This window comes from Hemibagrus wyckioides, linkage group LG05 (assembly GCF_019097595.1).
Source record: "Hemibagrus wyckioides isolate EC202008001 linkage group LG05, SWU_Hwy_1.0, whole genome shotgun sequence".
Lineage (NCBI taxonomy): Eukaryota > Metazoa > Chordata > Actinopteri > Siluriformes > Bagridae > Hemibagrus > Hemibagrus wyckioides.
The window spans coordinates 8,241,551-8,263,665 of NC_080714.1; the positions used below are offsets into that span (position 1 = coordinate 8,241,551).

A 22,115-nucleotide genomic window follows, 5' to 3' on the forward strand; every position below is an offset into this window, starting at 1 on the left:
AGACCTTGATTTTCCTGTTAACTTTCTAAATACCTATAACACTAGTCTATGATGCTAGACAAAATACTGCACTGCAAAAATGAGTATACATGCAAAATACTGAATTGCAGTTAAATTTTAAGATATTTTATTTTTATTTTCTAAATCTTTTTATTGAGACATTTAAAAGAGACAAGAGTTAAAAAAATTGACATATTTAGCCTACTTTACTATTTAAATGTAATGGGACATCAGGTCATTTAGGACACAATAACTAAGCAGTATTTTTTATAGCCTGATTACTGAAAGTTAAAACTTATCTTAATAAGCCCTTCCAATGCCACTTATTGTAGAGAAGTAGTGACATGACTTAGGCCCTAATGCATGGAAAATAATAATGTAAAAGAAATGTGATGAGTAATATCTTTCACATGTTTATGGTGTGTTTGCGAACGCGTTAGTGATTGGTCTGTTTCACATTCTGGTCTTAAGTATGTGAAAGTTGAGATTCAGTGGAAAACAAAACAAAACACATAGACAGTTATCTAGAAGGTTAGATGATGATGATCATCACAGAAAAGGGGATTTAACCACGTGCGCGCATCTCCTTCAATTCAAGTTCGTGTAGGTGCTTTGTCTTTACATTCACGTGCTAATGGAAAAAAATAATATATTTCCCTGAGAAAGAAAAAAAGTTTATTGCAGGTAATTGTATAATTGCCTCACTAATTGTTGTTAACAAGTCTCAGAATGCGTGAAATGACTGTAGGATGCCCCTGCTGAGTGCGGCTAGAAAAAGGCGCTGAGGGTTAATGAGTTACAGAGAATGAAAAGTGAAAGCGGCCTCGGGGCCGAGGAGCCTTTTCATAAACATACACTCAACTTGTTGTTTCAACGCAGCTCATTATTATGCACGAGCACGGGTACAAGTCGTTCCTGCTTCATTGTTATTGACGAGGCTCTTTCAAAGGGGTTAAGCAGCGAATCTTTGATCTAGCACAAAATTAGGTGTCATGATTTTTTTTTTTTAACATTTTTTTTTTTTTTTGCATTTTCAGAAAGCTAAAATATTCAACTTTTTCAAAGAATTTAATCTTATACATTTAATTTGAAGATTTCGGCTTCGAAAAACAGGATTTTCTTATTATATTGTTATTAGCGGGTCTTTAAACTGGATATTTGTTTTTTTTTACTTTGGCTTAATGTTTATTCTATTTTAATGACTAGTTTGTAATTCTGAACCAAAAGAGAAAAAAAACTAATAAATCCTTCTTTTCTACCGAAATGTATAACTTTCTGAATATCTATTAATATTTGAACTGTGATAAAAACCTCACAAATCATACACTAGAAAAGGTGTTAAACTTTTGCTCTCTGAAAATTGCACTAATACGGTGCAACGTGTTTACACTGGAGCGTGAAAACGGCGTGAAACCGCAGCGCCCAAGCAGCACAATGGAGCTGAAGCAGTCTTTATGCGTCAGTGTCCTTTTGCTCCGATTTCATACCGATTTAGCGCTGCTTTATTCACGCTGTCGTGATTTGCACCAATTTTGCGGTGCATTACATGCAAGTTTATTGCGGATGCATCCAGAAAAGTCCGTCCTGTGTGGCTAAATAAGCGTTGGATGTTAACAAATCTACATGCGTTATGCTACCTGTCAACAGACATCGCTTTGTCCATCAAAAAAAAAGCGCGAGACATTGCCTATAGTGAGACAATGCTGGCTTTAGAAACATCTGATTTTTGGCAGCTTGGAGCAATGCGAGTCTAATTAGACTACAAATTGCCCCCAATTAACTACGGCTGGCCGGTGGAGTGACCCTTCAGAGCACCAAATTTCAGTGAAATGTAAAGGTTTTAAATCTGCATCACATCAGACATACACGATCATATGGATATTTCACAGATATAAATATATAAAGTACACTATAATAATTCCCTGCTTTGTTTATACCCATGTCACGTTGAGTTAGTTTATTTATTTGTTCGCTGCGTTAATTCTTTTGTTTGTTTAGTCAGTTTGTTGGTCAGTTAGTGCAAATCTGAGAGCTTAAACCCACACAAGCAGGATTGCCTCCATGCCAAAGCTTTTCTTCCATTTAAATCAGGCCACATTGTGCTTGAAAGTGAAGGGATTCTTTCACTTCATCTCATATGGAGAGAAAAGCCAGACAAAAGGCTGAAGTAAAGATCAGTGGGCTCTTGGAAAGGGCGGGAGTGTGTTTCTCTCGAGCTCCGGAGACGAGCAGCACTCAGCGGTCTCAATGCAGCGCCTTTCATTGTGTCGCGTGGCGCGCGCTTGAGGAGGACATCAAATGCGAAGCTCCTTTTTTCTGCTTTCTTCCACTCTGTTGGAGCAGTAAATCGTGAAGCCAGGAGGGACCCTTTCCAACCAACACAGAAGGTCCACCAGTGTAATCACGCGGTTCCCTATCTATCTATCTATCTATCTATCTATCTATCTATCTATCTATCTATCTATCTATCTATCTATCTATCTATCTATATTAATAAAAACTTGTCAGTAGCAATAAAACCAAGCAAACACAAGACTGCATCAATATTGTTATTTCCACAGATTAATCTACTGGATTGTTTTAGTTTGACAATGAGAAGAACATCAACACATGATGGTACAGACTGTTATTGTTAGGTTTTGTTTGTCATGTTTCTTAAAAACTGTCATCCACTGCCAAACAGCCAGTGTCGACCCAATGCTAGGCCTAGACTGGAATCACTTTTTCATAACAGCACTGCTCATCTGACAAATTTATATCCAAATTTATATATTATAGCAGAATATGTGGCATTAACAAGGTTGAAATAAAAGTTTATCATTGAGACCTGTGAACAAACATTTTAATAATTTTCGCCACAATGTAAAGACTACTTAAATTTTATATTTATTGCAATTGTTTTAGTTTTACAACTAATAGGAAATATTCAGAAATTCTGTTTTTGTGATTCCTCGAGTTATTTATATCTGACGCATGCGCATTTACGCACACTGCTATGCTGAACATCAAAATGACTTAAGAGTAAACCAGAGCGATTTATTGCTTAATCGTGAAATTATCATATAGGTATTCCCTGCTTGGAAAAGGGAAAAAAGAAAAAGGAAGTGAAAATAAATTCCTGCAATAGACTAGTTTTGTTAGCGTTAACATTTGGCTGAATGAGATGCTGACTCCTGTTAAAGAAACTATTTGGACCACAATGTGTGTGCCATGTCCAAGATTTTCCCAAGACCTGAGCTCTATTGAGAAGGCAGTGTGGAAAATCAGGCGCTTAGGGCCCCTGGACAGGAGGCGTTCCTCTGATTCTCCTCGCTCTGCGCCCTCAAGGCCACATCTGTTCCATTTCTACCTCTGTTTCGGCTTAAAAACATTTACGAACATCTACTTCATTCAAAAGTACTAAAAGGAACATGCACGATTAGTAAGAAGGTATTAATAACAAATATAACAATTATTATTTTATTTGCCATTACTGCAAAAATGCAGATTCTTTCCCTGTCACTGAAGAAGAAAAAGACTGCGCGCTGTATAAAGATGTGGGCACGATTTGCACGGTTCTGCCCGCAACCCCACGCCGTGAAACATACACAGAAAAGACTGAATGGACAGAACTGGTACAAGTACCCCCAACAGAGAGACTGAGAATTTGCAACATTGCTATTTTATGGTGATTCTGTACGCTTATCAGGACAATTTCACCCCACACGTTGGTGCTTCGGTTCACATTGTATTACCAAGGTCGCACATGTTGTGCATCCTTTATAACTGATATTTGGTACTATTTTAAAGTTTCATTTAAAACTTAGGCCCACATCTATAAAAGAAAACAGTCTGACATAGCCTACCTACACATTCTGCAAATCCGTGAACGGATTCCCCCCCTATATTTCACACAGGAATAGTCAAATCAACTGAATATTGCCATTTCTTTCACAGGCAGCAATGAAACAGGTTTAATAATCCTGCTGAATCATAAGTACAGACTATATAGTAAAAATAAAATAAAATAAAATAAAATAAAATAAAATAACTGACCTGATGAACACTGACCACTTCCAGCTGCCAAAATACTAAACCAACTGGGTGTTTATTTTCCAGCTTGTGATGAATAAGTACCGGAGATGAAACCAAATCAAATTTATTTATTTATTTATTTATTTATTTGGTTGGTTGGTTGGTTGTAAATAACGTGTCTATGGGCTCGCATTGGCAATAATTCAGAAACCGTTTCCTTTCCTTTGGGATCTTGTAGTTGCTTAGACCAAGCTGAAGTTATGTAGTATTTTTCATTGAAGATTAAATCTGTACAGTTAATTCACTTGTCCTCTTCATTCACTGGTCGTGTGTATACCAACAATAATAAAGCATGATAAATATAATAATTTGGAAACAACAACAACAACAGCAACAACTTTAAAGTTTTCCACGTTTCTAAGGTGGAACTGTCACTAAACAGCTACTCCAGAGCTTGATATTCATTGGCTGTAGCAAGTCAAGCGGAAGCGCTAAAGGGCGCGCGCCCTATTGACATGTTAACCGGGTGTCTCAGTATAAATAGGTCGTTCAGCGCGGATTCCAACACACAAGTGCGCTGGAGTTCCACTAAAAGGATGGTTGCAGCTTCAGAGACATTGATAAAGACGAAAGGTTCAGGCGGTAAAAAGGTGAGACGAGTTTTGCACGAAATGTTTAATGTTTTGTTTAAAAAATAAATCATATGGGCAGCCAAAACAATACTTATAAAATGATTTAAAATTGTTTCTAAATTTGTACTGAATTCTGTTGTGTTTCTTCCAGATTTCCAAACCGCTAATGGAAAAAAAGAGAAGAGCGCGCATAAATACCAGCTTGGATCAGCTAAAAACCCTACTGGAAGGCTTCTACTCCAACAATGTACGAATTTTTTCGTTTTCATGTTTTCATATTTTTCCTTTTTTTTGCTGTAGGATTACTTTCTGCAAATGTAGTTTATCTTGATTCGTTTTATTTGGGTTACTTAGTTTCACTTCAAGTAAACTATTCAAATAATTGTTTTGTTACACTTGTAATGTAATTTTGTTACACTTTTTCTTTCAGATCCGGAAGCGGAAATTTGAAAAAGCGGACATTTTGGAACTAACAGTGAAGCACCTGAAGCATCTTCAAAACAATCAGAAAGGTTCGTATTGCAGTAAAAACGTCAGTGTATGTCATAATGACACGAGCAGAGTGTGTGGTATTGCGTTATAATCCTGTGGTTTCATGAACTATGATACTAGTTTATTTTTATTTTATGATACCCTTTAATTTTATTCCCTTTCTATTACAGTATCCGCCGTTAACTCTGCTATCACTGAGTATCAGGCCGGTTTCAGGACCTGTATCGCCGGTGTGCATCAGTATCTTCTCATGAGCAACGCAAACCCTGCGCTCAGGTCTAACGCGCTCGCGCACCTGTCTAACGCACTCCTCTGCCTCAGCGCTCGACTGCCAGATTCCAGCACCGCGGACAGCGACGGCTCCTTAAAGGCTCGCGCTCCCACTTCTCCTCGCACCAACGACATGTGCCTCCTGAATGACGTCAAAGCGTCTCAAAGCGTTAAACAAAAACGGACTGAAATCTCCAACAAAGACAAAACACCACACAAGCACATCGGTGTTAACCGAAGCTGTAGTGCTACTACAAACTTACAGCACAATTACTGGCGGCCCTGGTAGCTTCTTATAGACTTTCTGCCTCCTTGTAGACGTGTATAGATATTATTAACAAATTGTTTATTATTATAGATATATAGATTTGTACTTTTATGTTGAATAGGATCGTACTGTATAATGCTTGTGTAAATGTTTATTTTTCATAATAAAATATTTTTTTTAATCATGCTGTATCTGTATCTATGTAAAAGTGTTACACAAAGCTCTTTTGGGTTAGCAGGCTAAGTGGGATGTCATTATCAGCTGTTTTTTTGCAATAAAAAAGATATATTAAAAATAGAACTAAACTGCACCTTTTCTTGTCACTGAAGTATTTTGAACTTAATAAGTATATTGAACATTTATAATGTATAAAGAAGGTATTGTAACATAAAGTGTTACCTATCCCAAAGCACCAGAGCAGTTTAAATGGGTCATGGCCTAAATTCTGTCCTGCAGTTAGAAAATACAGATGCTTTTCTTACAAAAGGCTCTGTTTTGCATTTCAAAGAGAGACGCATGACGTTCAAACCTGCTACATATCCGATGTGTATATGAATTTGCAGTTAGAAAATGCATACTGTGATGTAAACTTTATGCTTACTGGCTCCTGTCAGATACAGCAGCAGAATAAAGCTGGAGAAGATGGCCCCATGTGGTGAGGAGAATCACTGGCACGCCTCTGCCTCTTTTTACTGGCCTATTCACAAGCAGCTGTGTGCTGAGGACAGTTAAAGGGGGTGACTATGCAACACTGTGGAAAAGGCTATCGTCTGTTTTTTCCTCCCTATTTGAAAAGTAGCTGAAAGAAACAGAAACTCTACCATGAAACCCATACAATATGTTTGAAATATTTATGATGTCACAATACATGATAAAAGATTACTGTGCATTGTACTGTTTACTGTTGTCAGTAAAGTACTGTATAATATATTTACACTACAGCACTGTGATACACTATATTGCCAAAAGTATTCGCTCACCCATCCAAATAATCAGAATCAGGTGTTCCAATCACTTCCATGGCCACAGGTGTATAAAATCAAGCACCTAGGCATGCAGACTGTTTTTACAAACATTTGTGAAAGAATGGGTCGCTCTCAGGAGCTCAGTGAATTCCAGCGTGGAACTGTGATAGGATGCCACCTGTGCAACAAATCCAGTCGTGAAATTTCCTCGCTCCTAAATATTCCACAGTCAACTGTCAGCTGTATTATAAGAACGTGGAAGTGTTTGGGAACGACAGCAACTCAGCCACGAAGTGGTAGGCCACGTAAACTGACGGAGCGGGGTCAGCGGATGCTGAGGCGCATAGTGCGAAGAGGTCGCCAACTTTCTGCAGAGTCAATCGCTACAGACCTCCAAACTTCATGTGGCCTTCAGAATAGCTCAAGAACAGTGCGCAGAGAGCTTCATAGAACGGGTTTCCATGGCCGAGCAGCTGCATCCAAGCCCTACATCACCAAGTGCAATGCAAAGCGTCGGATGCAGTGGTGTAAAGCACGCCGCCACTGGACTCTAGAGCAGTGGAGACGCGTTCTCTGGAGTGACGAATCACGCTTCTCCATCTGGCAATCTGATGGACGAGTCTGGGTTTGGCGGTTGCCAGGAGAACGGTACTTGTCTGACTGCATTGTGCCAAGTGTAAAGTTTGGTGGAGGGGGGATTATGGTGTGGGGTTGTTTTTCAGGAGCTGGGCTTGGCCCCTTAGTTCCAGTGAAAGGATCGCTGAATGCTTCAGCATGCCAAGACATTTTGGACAATTCCATGCTCCCAACTTTGTGGGAACAGTTTGGAGCTGGCCCCTTCCTCTTCCAACATGACTGTGCACCAGTGCACAAAGCAAGGTCCATAAAGACATGGATGACAGAGTCTGGTGTGGATGAACTTGACTGGCCTGCACAGAGTCCTGACCTCAACCCGATAGAACACCTTTGGGATGAATTAGAGCGGAGACTGAGAGCCAGGCCTTCTTGTCCAACATCAGTGTGTGACCTCACAAATGTGCTTCTGGAAGAATGGTCAAAAATTCCCATAAACACACTCCTAAACCTTGTGGACAGCCTTCCCAGAAGAGTTGAAGCTGTTATAGCTGCAAAGGGTGGACCGACGTCATATTGAACCCTATGGATTAGGAATGGGATGTCACTTAAGTTCATATGCGAGTCAAGGCAGGTGAGCGAATACTTTTGGCAATATAGTGTATCTTACAAAATATTGTGTATAATAATACACAAACCAGTGCATTTCCTCATTTGATGCTTTAAAAATGTGACTTACACATGATGCAGGATACAACTGAGTTGAAGGTTAAGGGTCTTACTCAAGTGTCCTACCATGGCAGTGCTGGGATTTGAACACATGACTTCAGATCGGTTACTCAGACCACAACCACTGAGTCACAGTCATACAGTCTAGCAGTTTGTCAATTTCTTCATCAATATACAGGGTTGCAAGGATTCACCAAGCCAACTACACCTGAAAAACATCACAAAAGACCAAAAACTAGCTCAAAATGGGGAAAAGGATAGGAAGGTGGAGATTTTTTACACAAGCATTTCACTCCTATTTCTGAAGTATGGACATTATTCACTTCATATCTCTGCTGATCTATCTATCCTGATCTTTGCATCTTATCAAAATAATTTAATAGAAATGGTGTTCATCATACACACTGTTTGTCCTTACACATTGAAATGTATTTCAAATATCAGTTTATTTGGGATAAAACAAGATCTTGGAAGCTGGGGGATAGTTTTAAACTAGCTCAATTTGGCAACTCTGCTGTCTACTGCTCTTCTCCTGAGTATGGGGCAGGGTGATTCCTTCCCCAGCAAGCTTCTGCTAAACATATTATGTTGTGCCCATTTGTGACCAGTGAGCAAGCCCCATGATTGCAAAAAATCTTGAAATGTGAGCAAATCAATGAAACATTGTCTCAAACTATGAAAAAAATTGGTCAAGCTACTTCTTATTTCAACACAATTTTAATTGAAGTTGTGAATGAGGGCTTTATAAAGATTAGCAATTGTTGAATTCCAGATATAAATTAAGGGGCTCTGCTGCACCTATAGAGGAGGAGACACTGTCTAAGTGACCGGATTCTTAGACTGTTTAGCTTGTTGAAGAAATCTTTAAACATTTAAAATGTAGCTGGGAGTAAGTGTTTAGTATAGGGTATAAGTTATCAGCTCTAGTGTTTTTTTTTTTTAAAAAAATGATCTTTATTTTAATTTATATGTGAAATATGTAAATAAAATACTTTTGAACATTTATGGTTTAAATGTATGGCAAACTAGTTTGTATTTAGTTGTGCAGAAGATGAGTAAATAATTGCGTTTTCTGAATATCTCCTTTTTCATGTTGAGATGCAATAATCAATATCTTATGATTATTACCGATCTTGTGACTTATACAAGCTTCCATGAATGTTTTTTTTTTTATTATTTCTTCATGAAACACCAATCAAGTATGTTCACCCATAGAGGAAGTGGTTATATAGGTTAAAATAGAGTTGCCAGACTGGATGGTTTCCAGTCTAGACATGATTATAAATCAAAGCGGCTAAACAACTATAACTCATGCATCCCAACCTGAAATTGCATATTATTTCACATTTTGGGTTTAATATATATCAGCCTCCATGTATCGGTTTCCAGATCATTGGTTTAAAACAAGACATGATCTGGCAACCCTGTAAAAAAAACAACAACAGTATGCTTTTAATCTATAATCAAGGCAGAGCAAATACCATGTAGCTCCAAACAACAAAAATGGGAAAAAACCAAAAACATTAAAATTGGATGATCCAGTTATGTAGTATGTCTATAATTATCATCATAACGTGCTCAGTCAAGTGCTCTGAATAGTAAACTATTACTTACTGCACAAAAGTCCCAGGGTCTGCTTGAGAATAATAACAAAGCGGTCTTAATATAAGAACTCAAACATGGATAAACACGTAGTCACCACTGAATTCCGATCATTTCCACATGCTTTCTTTTGTTAAATTAAAAATATGAGTATTTCCGCCTGGAGGAATTCAAAAAGAGAGCCGTCTTTTCAGAAACAATGATATCAGACTGTATTTTTCCTTTTTAATAGGAGTCACCTCTTGTCACAGCTTAAAAGTTTCTGAGCAAAAGCCGCAACGCTAAACAGATCATCTGATTGATGCTTGTTAAAAATAAGAAACAGGGTTTTATTGGATGCTCTTAGGAAGGTCTTCGGGAGTAGTTGTTGCATGGTTCATTATTTTTGTCATTTTGCAAAATCAATATTCTGCTTTCCCTGTGGGAGAAGCATAAGAGGTTACCATGGCACCAGGGGATGAATAAAAACATAGAAAAGCATAGAATAGTGGAGGTTACTAGCGCTGGTAGAGAGTAATGCACTGAGGACTGAGGCAGCAGAGTTGAGTTCAAATAGAATTGTGGTGATTTAATGGATAAATAACCGTGTGTGGCATATACTGTACATCGCCAAATACACATTTTCATTCTGGAAAAAAAGAAACAAATGAAATGTAGAACTTGGTTTTAATAAAAATGGTCAGCATTAAGAGCTTATTTTAGGAAATGGACGTCTTCTCTGTCAACGAAAAAAACATTACTCCACCATTCAAAGTTCTCCCAAATGTTCTCAACATTTATCCCAACGGCATCTGTTACTTCCAAACAAATCTGAGCAGTGAAAACTGGGACATGTATAGAATTAAAGTTTAGAATAAAACCTAAACTTTGGTTTGGTGTTTGTCTGGAATTTTAATTTTCTTCTCTAGACAAATCATTTGTGTATGAAATAAAAATGCTGAAAATGAAAATGATTAACTCTGATTTACAAAAAAAAAAAAAAAAAAAAAATTGTTGTTTGGTACAAATCATATCATATCTACTGTACATTTATAGAATCAGGTTTATAAAATAATAACAGAATAACAAAGCACACAATCATAAACAACAGAAACAGTGAAAAGAGTGGAATAGGAATCCAGTAAAAAGTTTCAATGGCTAGTTGTGGCTATTGTAAACACCAGCTGGAAAAAAAAGGCCCTTTTCTACTTTCAGAATTCTCTTGAAGTTGAAATATTAACTTTGAAGAATGCAATACAAGATTAGCATGTTTTGTATATTTGTAACATTTAAAAATAGCTATAAAAGAATGTACGTATCTCTGCCTTAGACCACTTCTCAAGACTCGATCACGAAGCGCCCATGTTACAAAAACATTCCACTTGAATATGTATAACAAGAATACTCATATCAATAATAAGAGATGTGTTTACGACGTATAATAATAATAATAATAATAATAATAATAATAATAATAATAATAAAAGCTCCAGGATCTTAGTTTGTCGATCCTATGGAACTCGAATGAAATGCGGTATATCTCGACGAAGGTGATTGTGAGTTTCTGAAACTGTTCATGCTCCCTTGGATTTCGCTCTTAGTCACATTCGCGTCCCCTTGTCCCGATTTTCCCCTGAGTGACGAGTGTGCTGCTGTCCACACGCTCTGGCCTGTTAAAATCAGTTCAGAAGCACGTTTTCCATCCCGCCGCTGCTCTCGACTCCCTTTATCAGAGCCACACTCGCCCAGACCCACTTCTTCTGCTCTCCCCCTGCTGTTACTGTCCTTTCTCGGTGAGCCCTGGTGCAGTTCAGTACGTGAACCCTTGTGTTCCGTGGCACGCCGCAGGGCCTGAGGCTCCCGCTCGAAATGTGTGAGCGGGAAATGTGGTAGCAGGATAATCTGACGCTCTTGAGTGCCGGAAACTAACGAGAGCGCCGAAGCACGGCGGGGGCTCCTGATTGGGCTGGCCAGAGGTGTTTCATCGATGAAGTTGATCACCTCGTCACGGCTGAAGCAGCCCAAATTGTCCTCGGAGCGCTGGGGTCGCGGGAGCGAGCGTGTCCCGTCGGAGCTCCTACGTGCGCGTTGATGGCGGCTGCTCTCCTCGTGGTACGATGCCAGGCTGCTGCGCCGCCTCTCGTGGCGGTTTGAGGTGTAACGTGGGACACCCATCATGTCCTCGGTGGAGCCCCAGCGGTGCAGGTAGGAAGGAATCTGCCCTGTGGTCCACATGTCGGTTTCGTCGTGGGAGTATCTTCTTGTAGGGGGCACCTGATGTAGACACAGAAACAGACCATGTGGATCGTTTAGTAAACAGAATTCACGTTCTTGTGTATCATTCTGCAATACATGATCAAGCTATTAACATCTAGAGCATGCTCTCAAGATCCATTAACCGTTACTTAATCTATGTCATCAGAAACATCAGGTCATGTGAATTAGCACGGGATGATAATAAACTGGCAAGTTAGCCATAGAAGCTACACTCAGTGGCCACTTTACTTCACATTAGCCTTTGATCAGGAACATCCAACACACTGGGCTGTTTTCTAACTGTGTTCCATCTCTTGCTACCAGAATTGAAGGTGTATCAGGTGGAGTAGTTTAGGGTTTTCAAACAACTTGTGGCTCAGTAGATTTGAAGTTCCCAGCAACCACCAAGCTGCCACTGTTGTGTCTTTCATCAAGCTTTTTAACACTAAGGTTGTATCCTGTCTCAAGTGTAATTTGCCCTAGATAAAAGGGTTCATTAAGTGAGTTTGGACATGTCTTGGATTGCTGAAATGAGCAGCCAAAAACTGACCATTGATAAAAGGGTAGATGGGGAAAAAATAGCTGTAAACCTACCAGACAGAGACAAGATAACTGTCTAACAATGTATCAGTAAATGTGCAGAGTTTAGAAAAACAACAATAAAACAGTTGCTACACCTGATACATTCATAACATAGTGTCATTGTCACTGTTATGCTGAGATTGGCCCACTGTTAATATAACATCTGGCAGCAATAGGTTTGTGCGATATTGATATTTCCCTTCTTACCATTCACCATTAAAATGATTACTATTACCGATTTAATCGTCCAGAACCAACAGCTTAAAAAGGACTAAATACAAGAGAGTAATATTACTACCAACTGCGTATCAAAACCCAGCTGGATTGTGGGATTTCAGGTGATGTAACACAGTGCATTTTCAACTGAATCCTTTTACACATTGTCTCCGTCAGTGCTGTTGAACATCTGAGCACAGAACAATTGTAGTTCTTTTTTCGAACTATCATTAGCATTAAAATGCTTTGTAAAGTCTTAAATCCAGAAAGTGATGGCGCCCAGCGAATTTCAAGGAGGTGGGGCTTGAATGTAGTGTTAGAGTTTGAAACAAAAATCTTGTTCAAAATATTCCAGGTGCCGTTTGGCTACTCTCCTGATTTAATTGGGATACTTTATTATTATATAGCAGGTTGGCAGGCTGGGTTATATGATATAATTTGCGTCAACGTCACTGAACTGTAGCAGATGCTCTAGGGACAATTAAATGGTTATATCGCACAAACCCAGTTAACAGTGGTCCCTTTCCAGTGATGCTTGGAGGTCACTGAGGGCAGACAAGCTCCATAGCAACAAAGTACTTACTGTACAGTCAGTAATTTTACACTTTAAAAAGTACGATATCTAAACCGGCCAATAAATATAATCTGCATACGCACAATATAAACTGACCACTGAGTGTATAGACTCCTTTATATACCCTCTCAGAATCCCTCTATAGTCAAAATCAAGCCATAATTGCTGGTTCTATAGATTTAATACTCACATTCCACATTGTTCTGAGAACTACACAAGAAAAATATCATTGATTAAAGATTTTTTTTGGACAAAAGTGTACATACATAAGAGAATGAGACAGCAGCTAAGGCTGTATGGTGGCTTTGTTCTTGTGCAGAGGAGCGCACAGTGCTGGCAGGTGACTGGCTGGAAGCAGATGTGTGAGAACTTTGGCCAGCAGAGGGAAGCAAAGCATTTTTATATGAGCAATGGAGTACAAATGCACTGCTTGGTTATGGCACGGGTGGTCAGAGTTAGATGAAAGGACTAGTGCTTGGGCAGGACGGTCCATCGAGCCAGTGAAATAATACGCTGTGTTTTACTGAAGCTAGTTTATTCATGTTAAGCTGCTTCCCAGTTTGTTTGTTTTTTACATTTACAGCATAAACACCATATCCACAGTAATAAGCATTTCACAGGTTAATGAACACTGGTTTCATTTAAATGAGCTTAAGATCTCCATAGAGTTACACTGGAAGAAAAAAAAAATTGTTTTTCCTTTCAGAATATTCCAGCAGTATGAGACGTTTCCATTTACAGTCCCATTTATTTATCCTGAATATCATTTTTCTCCACTTTGAATATGGAAAAATACAAGCCAACTGTACAGATGCTGCGTTCATCCCTCGGGTTTTGTTACATAACACTATGTGCTGTGTCTCAAACCGAGAGGCAGCAATTAAAACATTATTTTCCCAAAGAGAAGAAACAGCAGTCTGTTTATAACTATGCCGGCTAACTTAGTAGAACCGAATCTAATCACTGAAAATGCATATTATTCTGCTGGCTCATTGCCACGTCAAAGCAAAAAAAATGAGTTTAGAATTATGGAAAGCGCATCAGCATTTTATTGCAAAATGTCACTGCAGTGACTAATTAAAGAAAAGTTGCACTTGATTTATTTTGTACTGAAAGATGAGTCTCAGTGGTGAATTAGTGGACTAGTGGATGGACTACCTTCAGGCCTGAAAACCCACATAACACCAGAACGTAACCCTTAACAGTTTATGAACATGTCAGGTTAATATCTTTTATATCTATTATATTAAAAGATGCTAATTATTCTGAAATAAGAAGTGTTCAGAAATAAGAAACAGTCAGAAGTGTTTCCAGGTTAAGGATGAAGCAGTTTTCGGCACAGCGTGACCTACTTGCCAAAGTGTCAAGAAATTCAGTTTGTGCTGTTTCTGATTCTTGGCTGAAGAGAGTACACTTTTAACATTTAACTCATGCTGATTATAACCAGTTATACCACAGTGCTGCTGAATGCCCGGCTCTGATTCATCAGAAGGTGTTAATTAAGTTTTAGTTCCAGCTGTGAGGTTGATATCAATGCACTAGTTCTAATACATTACCATTTCTATAGAAGCAACTTATATAGGGACTTGTGCTGTAATATACACTTAAACATTTTTTTTAATGTGTGTAATCACTGAAATGTTAACGTTTTCTGTAAGAAGATGGTCATGTAGCATTTTTGGAAGGAGTCTCCAGTGTCAATGCTTTGCAGCAATCAGAGGTACATCTCCGGCACGAGGGATTTATGCTTTATGGTTTCTTGGTAACATGACAAGCTTTATTTTTTTGTCTTAATAACTTCAAGAAAGGTGAAAAAGAAACAGCTAAAGTTAGGTTATAGGTTATGGAAAGTTCAACAATATTATCTGTAACTATAAACAGATAAAAAGTGACATGTTCTGGAATAAATTGAAAAATAGTGTTGTGTAAGAGGAATAAAAAAAAAAACCCCACAGGACATGCTTTTATTGGAAAATAATCAACTTTGAGGTGGTAATCAGAATGCATATCGGATAATATATGATATAATACAGAAATATATAATAATATCTGATATTTCAAGACATTTATATGGTACATATGATATGTATAACCAAATATAGGCTTCCTTACAATCTGCCAGGAAACCAGTAAAAATAATCCCTAGATTTCATTTCATGATACTTTTATTTAACTATTAACAATAAAAAAAAGAAATGTCTTTGAATCTGAAACATTTCACCAAGAAAACATTATCAAATCAGTTGCTTGTAATAAAAATAATATTTCAAAAACTCCACAATAATGCAGAAAAATATATTGTGTATTGTAATGTTTATGATATTGTATTATACAGTAATATCACACTACTTCGTTGTTGATTCTTTTCCTATAACAGCACGCCCTGAAGTGTTTTATTCCATGACAATGTTTCATATTTATGAAGCAGTGTTTAACACTGCGCTCAATCCCGGGCTATCATCGTTATAACCCCAGGTAGAGGAGTGGAATTTAGAAGTGGAGTTAGCATCACTTTTTTTTCCGCTGGGTTATAAAACCCTGCTCTGAAGCAGAGTGAGCAGCTTTTGTGGTGTTAAACCCTGCATTGCAGTGGCAAACGTGTCCAGTGCGAATGCGGTTTTAGGATGTTACGGAAAAATGCTTAGCATCAGAAACTGTCTAAATGTTACAAATAAATGCTTAGCATCAGAAATTGAACTTATATCACGTGAAAACCCAGGAAGTAGTATCACTACACCAAAACGGCTCGGTAGTGTCATGCGGCAAATCACTGAATGTCACATAAGTGAAAATAAGTGACACTGAAGCTGGATATCAACAAACACTATGTCAACTATGTGGTTAACTTAGAATGACCAAAAAAAGATTAAAAAGCTGTGAAAGATAACAATGCCTGCTTGGGCACAGAACAGCTGATCGGTCCTTTTTTCATCACTGATGTGAAAGAATGAGAGAAGCTGTTATATAAACTGGTCGAGTTCTGTATTTATCTAATCATATTTGTTGTGTAGTGGAAAAGTTTAACCTTATAAGTGTCCGTGTGTTATTTTAGAGGAAAAGAACTCTGTGTGCATGACCAAGGAGAGAGAGCAGATAACTGTAACTGCAGAAGGAAAGAAACAGGAATTTGCAAGATAAGGTGAATTCGTAAGAAAGGTTTCAAGACATCTATCTGCTGACTGTTGCCAATTGTGTTCGAACAAGGAGACTTTTGTGAGCTAATCAGAAGAGATAGTTACTTTCATGTTTGTGGCTACGGTTTTGGCAGCATTATAAAATATTGTGTGCCTTTTCAGCTGGGCTTCTCGAACTTTAGAGCCCTGCTGCAGCAGAAATCACTGTTAAAAAGCTGTTTTGTTCTTACTCCAGTTGTCACTCCTCATGTTTATTTGTGTTCTAACTGGATTTCCACCACAGTTGACACGAGGAATGTGCAAATAAGAAGGTTAGAAATTCCAGGATTTATTGTTAACCCTGGGTAAAGTATGAAACATGAAAGAAGATAATCCAGGATTCTGTTTACTGGGGGTTTAGAGTCACCCAGGATCAAGTGGGAAAGGTGTGCACATATTCTAATTAGGATATATTTTGTATAAAAAAGTTCTCAATATAAATGGACTTACAGCCTTATAAGTGACAGGCAGTCATCTGAACGTGTGTAGCATGAAAAATGACATTTTCCAAACAGCCAAGCACATCATATTTCTTGAATACCAAGTGGGAATATATTAAATTGACTAAATAACACATTTTGATTCCAGAAGAGGTTATGACAGCATTAGAATATCAAAAGTATTGAGGGCCATTGCAGCATGCACAGTTCTCATCTTATAAAGTTGCAAATAGAAGATCATGGGGAATTAAAATAAAATAAATTAAACAAAAAAAATTAATGGAAATATACCTGCAAATAGTGCATTTTATCTTCCTGAGGCTCCCTCAATGGATAACACTGGGGGACCCCCCTTTCTAAGGTTGAGAATTCGTACTTGGCAATACGGTCTACCGTCATGATATCAGCAGCGGAGCTATAGTCATAAGGTCTGTCATATATTAAGTCCGGATGAATGCCTCCATCCTGGCTGTTTTCTGCAAACGCAGAAAGCATATATCAGGATTAAAAAAAAAAGACGTGCTCAGATACACAGACAGACAGACAGACAGACGAATATGTAGAGAGAGAGAGAGAGAGAGAAAGAGAGAGACAGTTCACTGTTCTTGGGTTTTGGGCCCCTATTGAAATTTTGATTTCGGTTAATGGTGGGAACGATGGAGTAAAACCAATTCTTTGTCTAGAAATATTTTGACTGCTCTGGTTTCTTAAACAGGAAGTGGTTGAGAAGTGAACCTCTGTAGATTCACTCCAATGAACTCCAGCAAATTGTTTTTTTTTTTAAATTCAATTTGACATTTACAAACTTGACATATTTCAGGAGTTACGTGAGTAACAAGCAGGACTGACTCTTAGTAGGGAAAACAAGCATGGCTAGGGCAGTGTAAAATGCTGATCTTAAGCAAATATGGCCTGGTTGCAGCATGAAGGATGACATTAGCTATTAGCACAGGCAGCTTCGGTGGCATGCAGATCAGTGGCAGGTAAAGAACAAGAAACAACCCTTTATACATACACCCAAGCTGTGTTATACAGGGCAAGCCCTCTGAAAAGAAGCAGAAGCACTGGTAACATTAAGATCACAATCAAAAACCCATCTGTTTGCATTTGATTTTGGATTATTAAGCATGCATTGCATCGAGATGAAACGGTATCAATATTTCCGTCTTGCTAAGTAGCCGAGTAACAACACCATCAAATGATAGAACTGGTTTGTAAAACGACCTAAATTTGTGTGGCAGCCTGGGAAAACATCTGATCAAAGTTTGGACGTTTTCTTTTTTATATCAGCATTATTCATATCATCACCTGAAGTAATTTAAATACACGCCTTAACGTTACCTCTTCACTAAAGTGATCTCTATTCATGCTAATATCAGGCTGAAAATACTTGTTTTTTCCCAATTTTGTTTTACTGATATCTTTTTATTAGGTGATTTTATCATTTTTAAAATCATGGAGTACGGAGAGTTTCAGAACTCTTCTTTGTTTTGATGATGATAATGTGACAGTGGAGGAGAATCACGGCATTTAGCGGCTGATATCTGATCCCAAACTGAGCTGATTCGATTTTCGTCTCTCTTGCTATAGTACGTAGCAAAGATCTGATGACTTGATCAAAGCATGACATTCACTATGGGAGAAAAAAAAAAAAAGCACACGTAGCTGGCGAGATCATATTCAGACAAACTGTCTGCGTTTGTTAAACTGGCTCCTCAGCCAACTTGCTATTTGCAGGAAGACGGCCAAGGCAAGGTTAGATAAGAACCAACATAAAAACAGTTTTCGGCTTGTTTCGGTAAAATATGTTTAGGTTTTCAGAACATAGAGATGTTCAACAGCAGCAGCATCCAAGAATATTTTCACAGACCACCACACAATTATTTATTAATAATATAATATAATATATTATTATTAATATATTAATAATGTCCTGTGACCTGAGATTCTTTCCATGTAATCAAGCAACTGCAGATACTTTAAAATAAACCCAAACTTTTTTTCAAAATGCACCTTCTATATTAAGTTAAAATAAAATAAAATGATTATTTAAGTTACCTACAGCAGCGGCTCATGACCACAGATTTCAATGGGGCATCAATGTATTGCTTTATGTCAAACATTTAGTATATGTTTTCAGTGTTTTTGAGTTTAAACCTTTCCAAAATATATTCCAAAAACATATTATTGCAGCAAAAATTTTAATATACTGTAGTGTAATGAGACTTTTGCTATTAATATGATATAAGTAACTGAAATAATATGTAAATAATAAATGTCAGGACATCTTCAGACTCTTAAGGGTTAATAATTCTGATAGCCTCAAACAAAATGAACTTGAGAGTTGAGTCATGCTACAGGCTACAATCTTGTAAATTTTAAACTGAGATGGTATCACCTACGATAAAACCCTAGCAAACCTGTTTACTGTTCCTCCTGCCCCCAAGGGCCTCTATTGCTGCATCTTACACTTACAGTATAAGGCACACACCCTTATTTAAAGCGTCTTACAATTTATGTCATTTTACACAGCTGAGCAATTGAGGGTTAAGGGCCTTGCTCAAGGGCCCAACAGTGGCAGCTTGGTGGACTTGGGACTCAAACTCACAACTAGCTGATCAGTAGTCCAGCACCTTAACCACTAAGCTACCACATCCCCACGTACCATTGTTCACATATTATAACCACTAGTTGCAATCAGAACCTAAGAAAGTGTGCTGTAACATGATTGTGCAACAAGACCACTTCATGAAGATTAACAATCTGTGGCACAGCTGACACAAAGGAGAGGCTCTGCCCCACCTGCCTCTATGGACGAGCCGCCACTGGTTCTGTAATGATTCCTTTAAATCATTCTTTTTCTCTGAATAGTCTATACCTGTAGTCTGTGTTCTCTGGATAAGTATAAAGTCAATGGCATGAAACCTTTCAACAGTTTGGTTCGAGTGATCAACTAGTACAGAATCTAGTACAACTAGTACCTATTCAGTATAAGATATAATTATACTATATGTTATAGATTCTAACATTGCCTCAACATGAAATAATCTCTCCCATATTAAACAGATCCACTGAGTGTACTGTAATCACTGTCTGTCTTAAAAAGATCTCTAAACTGACCCTTGTATCAGTTTCCACATAAAGATCCAAAGGAAATCTCCTTTTCCTTCTTTACCCATTTTTTTCCCTCTCCTGAAACCATGCAGAAGTTTTCCCCGTGCTGCTTACCTTCATCGACCTCATCGTTGGACATAATGGCCACACATTTCTCCCAGACCACCTTGACATCGGCACGGTAACGGTCACAGGCCCACAGGAACATGGGGAGGAGAATGGACTGAGCTATGGAGCACCACAGCACACACAGGACCATCCAGCTGTAGGAATGGTCATACTTGAGACTGGCAAAGCTCACCACCTGTGACAAAGACAAACACAACTTATTAGCATGTATTATGGGATGTAGAATTTGTTATTCATGTATGGGATTAGCCTTATTCACAGGTCATAGTTCACTTGAGAAACAAAGAAGCAAAATTACCACTGTCCTTTCCCCTTCAGTGAATTGGCTTTTCTTCAGGGAAAAAGTGACTGGTGTTTGGTCTGACCACTCCTTTTATTGGGAAAATGAAAAAGCTGAGCTTTTGGGAATCATCAAGTCATCGTGGATGACTCTCTGCTAAACTGATAAAACATCCCCTCAGCTAAGTCCAAATTGTAATGGTTTTCCTCCAGTCCTATTAGTCATGCAGAATCATTTACAGAAATTTCAGTATAAAACAGCTTTCATGTTAAGTTAAGTGTTTGTTAAGTTATCTTATGTTATCTTATTTGTTAAGTTAACTTATGTTAAGTATTATATAAAGTGTTTTTGTTGGCAGAACTGACTGTTTGTTGTTGTATCTTTCTTTTTATTCACTACTAAAAATCCCTCATGTATTAAACCACAGCTTTATAGAGTCAGCGGGAAATCCTGATTGTGAGCAACCAATTATTCGTGTTATAGTCCTTTTGTAATCCACTCTATACAAATATACAAGAAGCAAACACAATTGAAACAATGTGCAAACAAATAAAAACACAAATCAGTGTAGGGACACAAACCACCTAGTACCTAAATCTACAGACTATAGCATGATCTAGTGGTTATATAAACAAGCTTCATGAACGAACTGTAAATCTTCTTCCATTTTAGCAGTATACTAGCATTCCACTTTATCAGTGTAAACAAATGAATCATTTGGTTGATTCAAGCCTCTTATCAGATTAGTCGGTTTTCTCTATCTAGAGTATCATGACTCTGTGTTTAGCTGCGGGTGAGGAGGGTGATATCACTGTCACAGTAAAAAATATATATTTTAAACTTAGGACATGTTAAAAATACTTACAAGAAACTGCAAAGTATCTGAGAGTGGGCCATTAACCACTACTTTAGAGTGTGACATCACAAATAAATTCAATGTGAAAATTCCATTTTTTGGAATTCTATTTGAGCTTACATCTCTATATCTCACATTTCCTCATATATTTCCACTGAGATATTTAGTTTCCTAGCAATATCTTTCATGTACCATTAATCTCCAGCCTCCTCTGGCATTAGCTGATTACACAGTTAGCAAGAAAAAAAAAACCCAAACACATTCTCCAAAAATATTTTAGCTCCATTACAGGGGGTGCACATTTCTACAATTCATCATCAGGAGGAATTTTCGCAGTAATCGAACTGGAAAAGCTTTCTTTAAGTGTCCGCTTAACACCACTGTACTGGGTGCAAGCCCGGGTGGCCTGGCCTGGGCTTCCTCTCAGTGTCAGTGTTTAATCCCCCGGAGTCAACGTTATGCTAATATTAACATTGAACTCCATGCAAGGATTCTATCCAGCCAGTTCCACAAAAGCACATTCCAATAGCCGGTTCATCCCATTAGTTATCCTAAGATTTGACATTAGACTCAAAACCATGTGTAGCATGTGGGGCACTTGGGCGGGCCATTCAGCACACTCCGTAAAACATACTGTAATTGAAGTGTGCATGTGACATAGCTGTCAATGCATTTAAATAGCTCATTATCACAGTGAGCGAGAAAGAAACAGGCCTCGGTTTATGGCACTGGAGCGTCATACCTGTGTGAATATTATTGTACAAGAGTAATGGATATGACTGAGTGAAACAGATGCATAGTAAACAGGAGAAGATTCTGCATGGGGCAGGATGGAGTTACTATATGGCAATATTACAATTTAGTATCAGTGATAAGAATTTGATATGTCATGTTTCACCAGTATGTTATTTTATATAATAACAATAAAATATTGTTATAATAATAAATTATTATTATTATTATTATTATTA

General features: G+C 38.0%; 2 protein-coding genes across 6 annotated transcripts in view; one reads left to right on the forward strand and one right to left on the reverse strand.

Moving 5' to 3' along the window:
• The first annotated feature begins 4,610 nt into the window (after positions 1-4,610).
• Positions 4,611-5,854, forward strand: her3 (hairy-related 3). The gene is made up of 4 exons (XM_058388609.1): positions 4,611-4,664; positions 4,798-4,893; positions 5,077-5,158; positions 5,309-5,854. The coding sequence occupies exons 1-4, from the start codon at positions 4,611-4,613 to the stop codon at positions 5,695-5,697; spliced, it is 621 nt and encodes a 206-aa protein (XP_058244592.1). The 3' UTR covers positions 5,698-5,854.
• Positions 5,855-10,087: 4,233 nt separating this feature from the next.
• The window catches only part of LOC131353247 (probable G-protein coupled receptor 153), a 43,712-nt gene continuing 31,684 nt past the window's right edge, over positions 10,088-22,115 (reverse strand). For 4 of the 5 annotated variants that reach the window (XM_058390135.1, XM_058390134.1, XM_058390136.1 and 1 more), the window contains 3 exons: positions 19,994-20,183; positions 17,057-17,241; positions 10,088-11,798 (listed from right to left, as the gene is read on the reverse strand). In XM_058390135.1, the coding sequence (XP_058246118.1) occupies positions 11,022-11,798; positions 17,057-17,241; positions 19,994-20,183 (1,152 nt within the window). In that variant the 3' untranslated portion in view covers positions 10,088-11,021. Of the gene's footprint in view, positions 11,799-13,342; positions 13,363-17,056; positions 17,242-17,780; positions 17,811-19,993; positions 20,184-22,115 lie in introns of all 5 variants that reach the window. The other variant, XM_058390137.1, reaches the window with a different exon arrangement.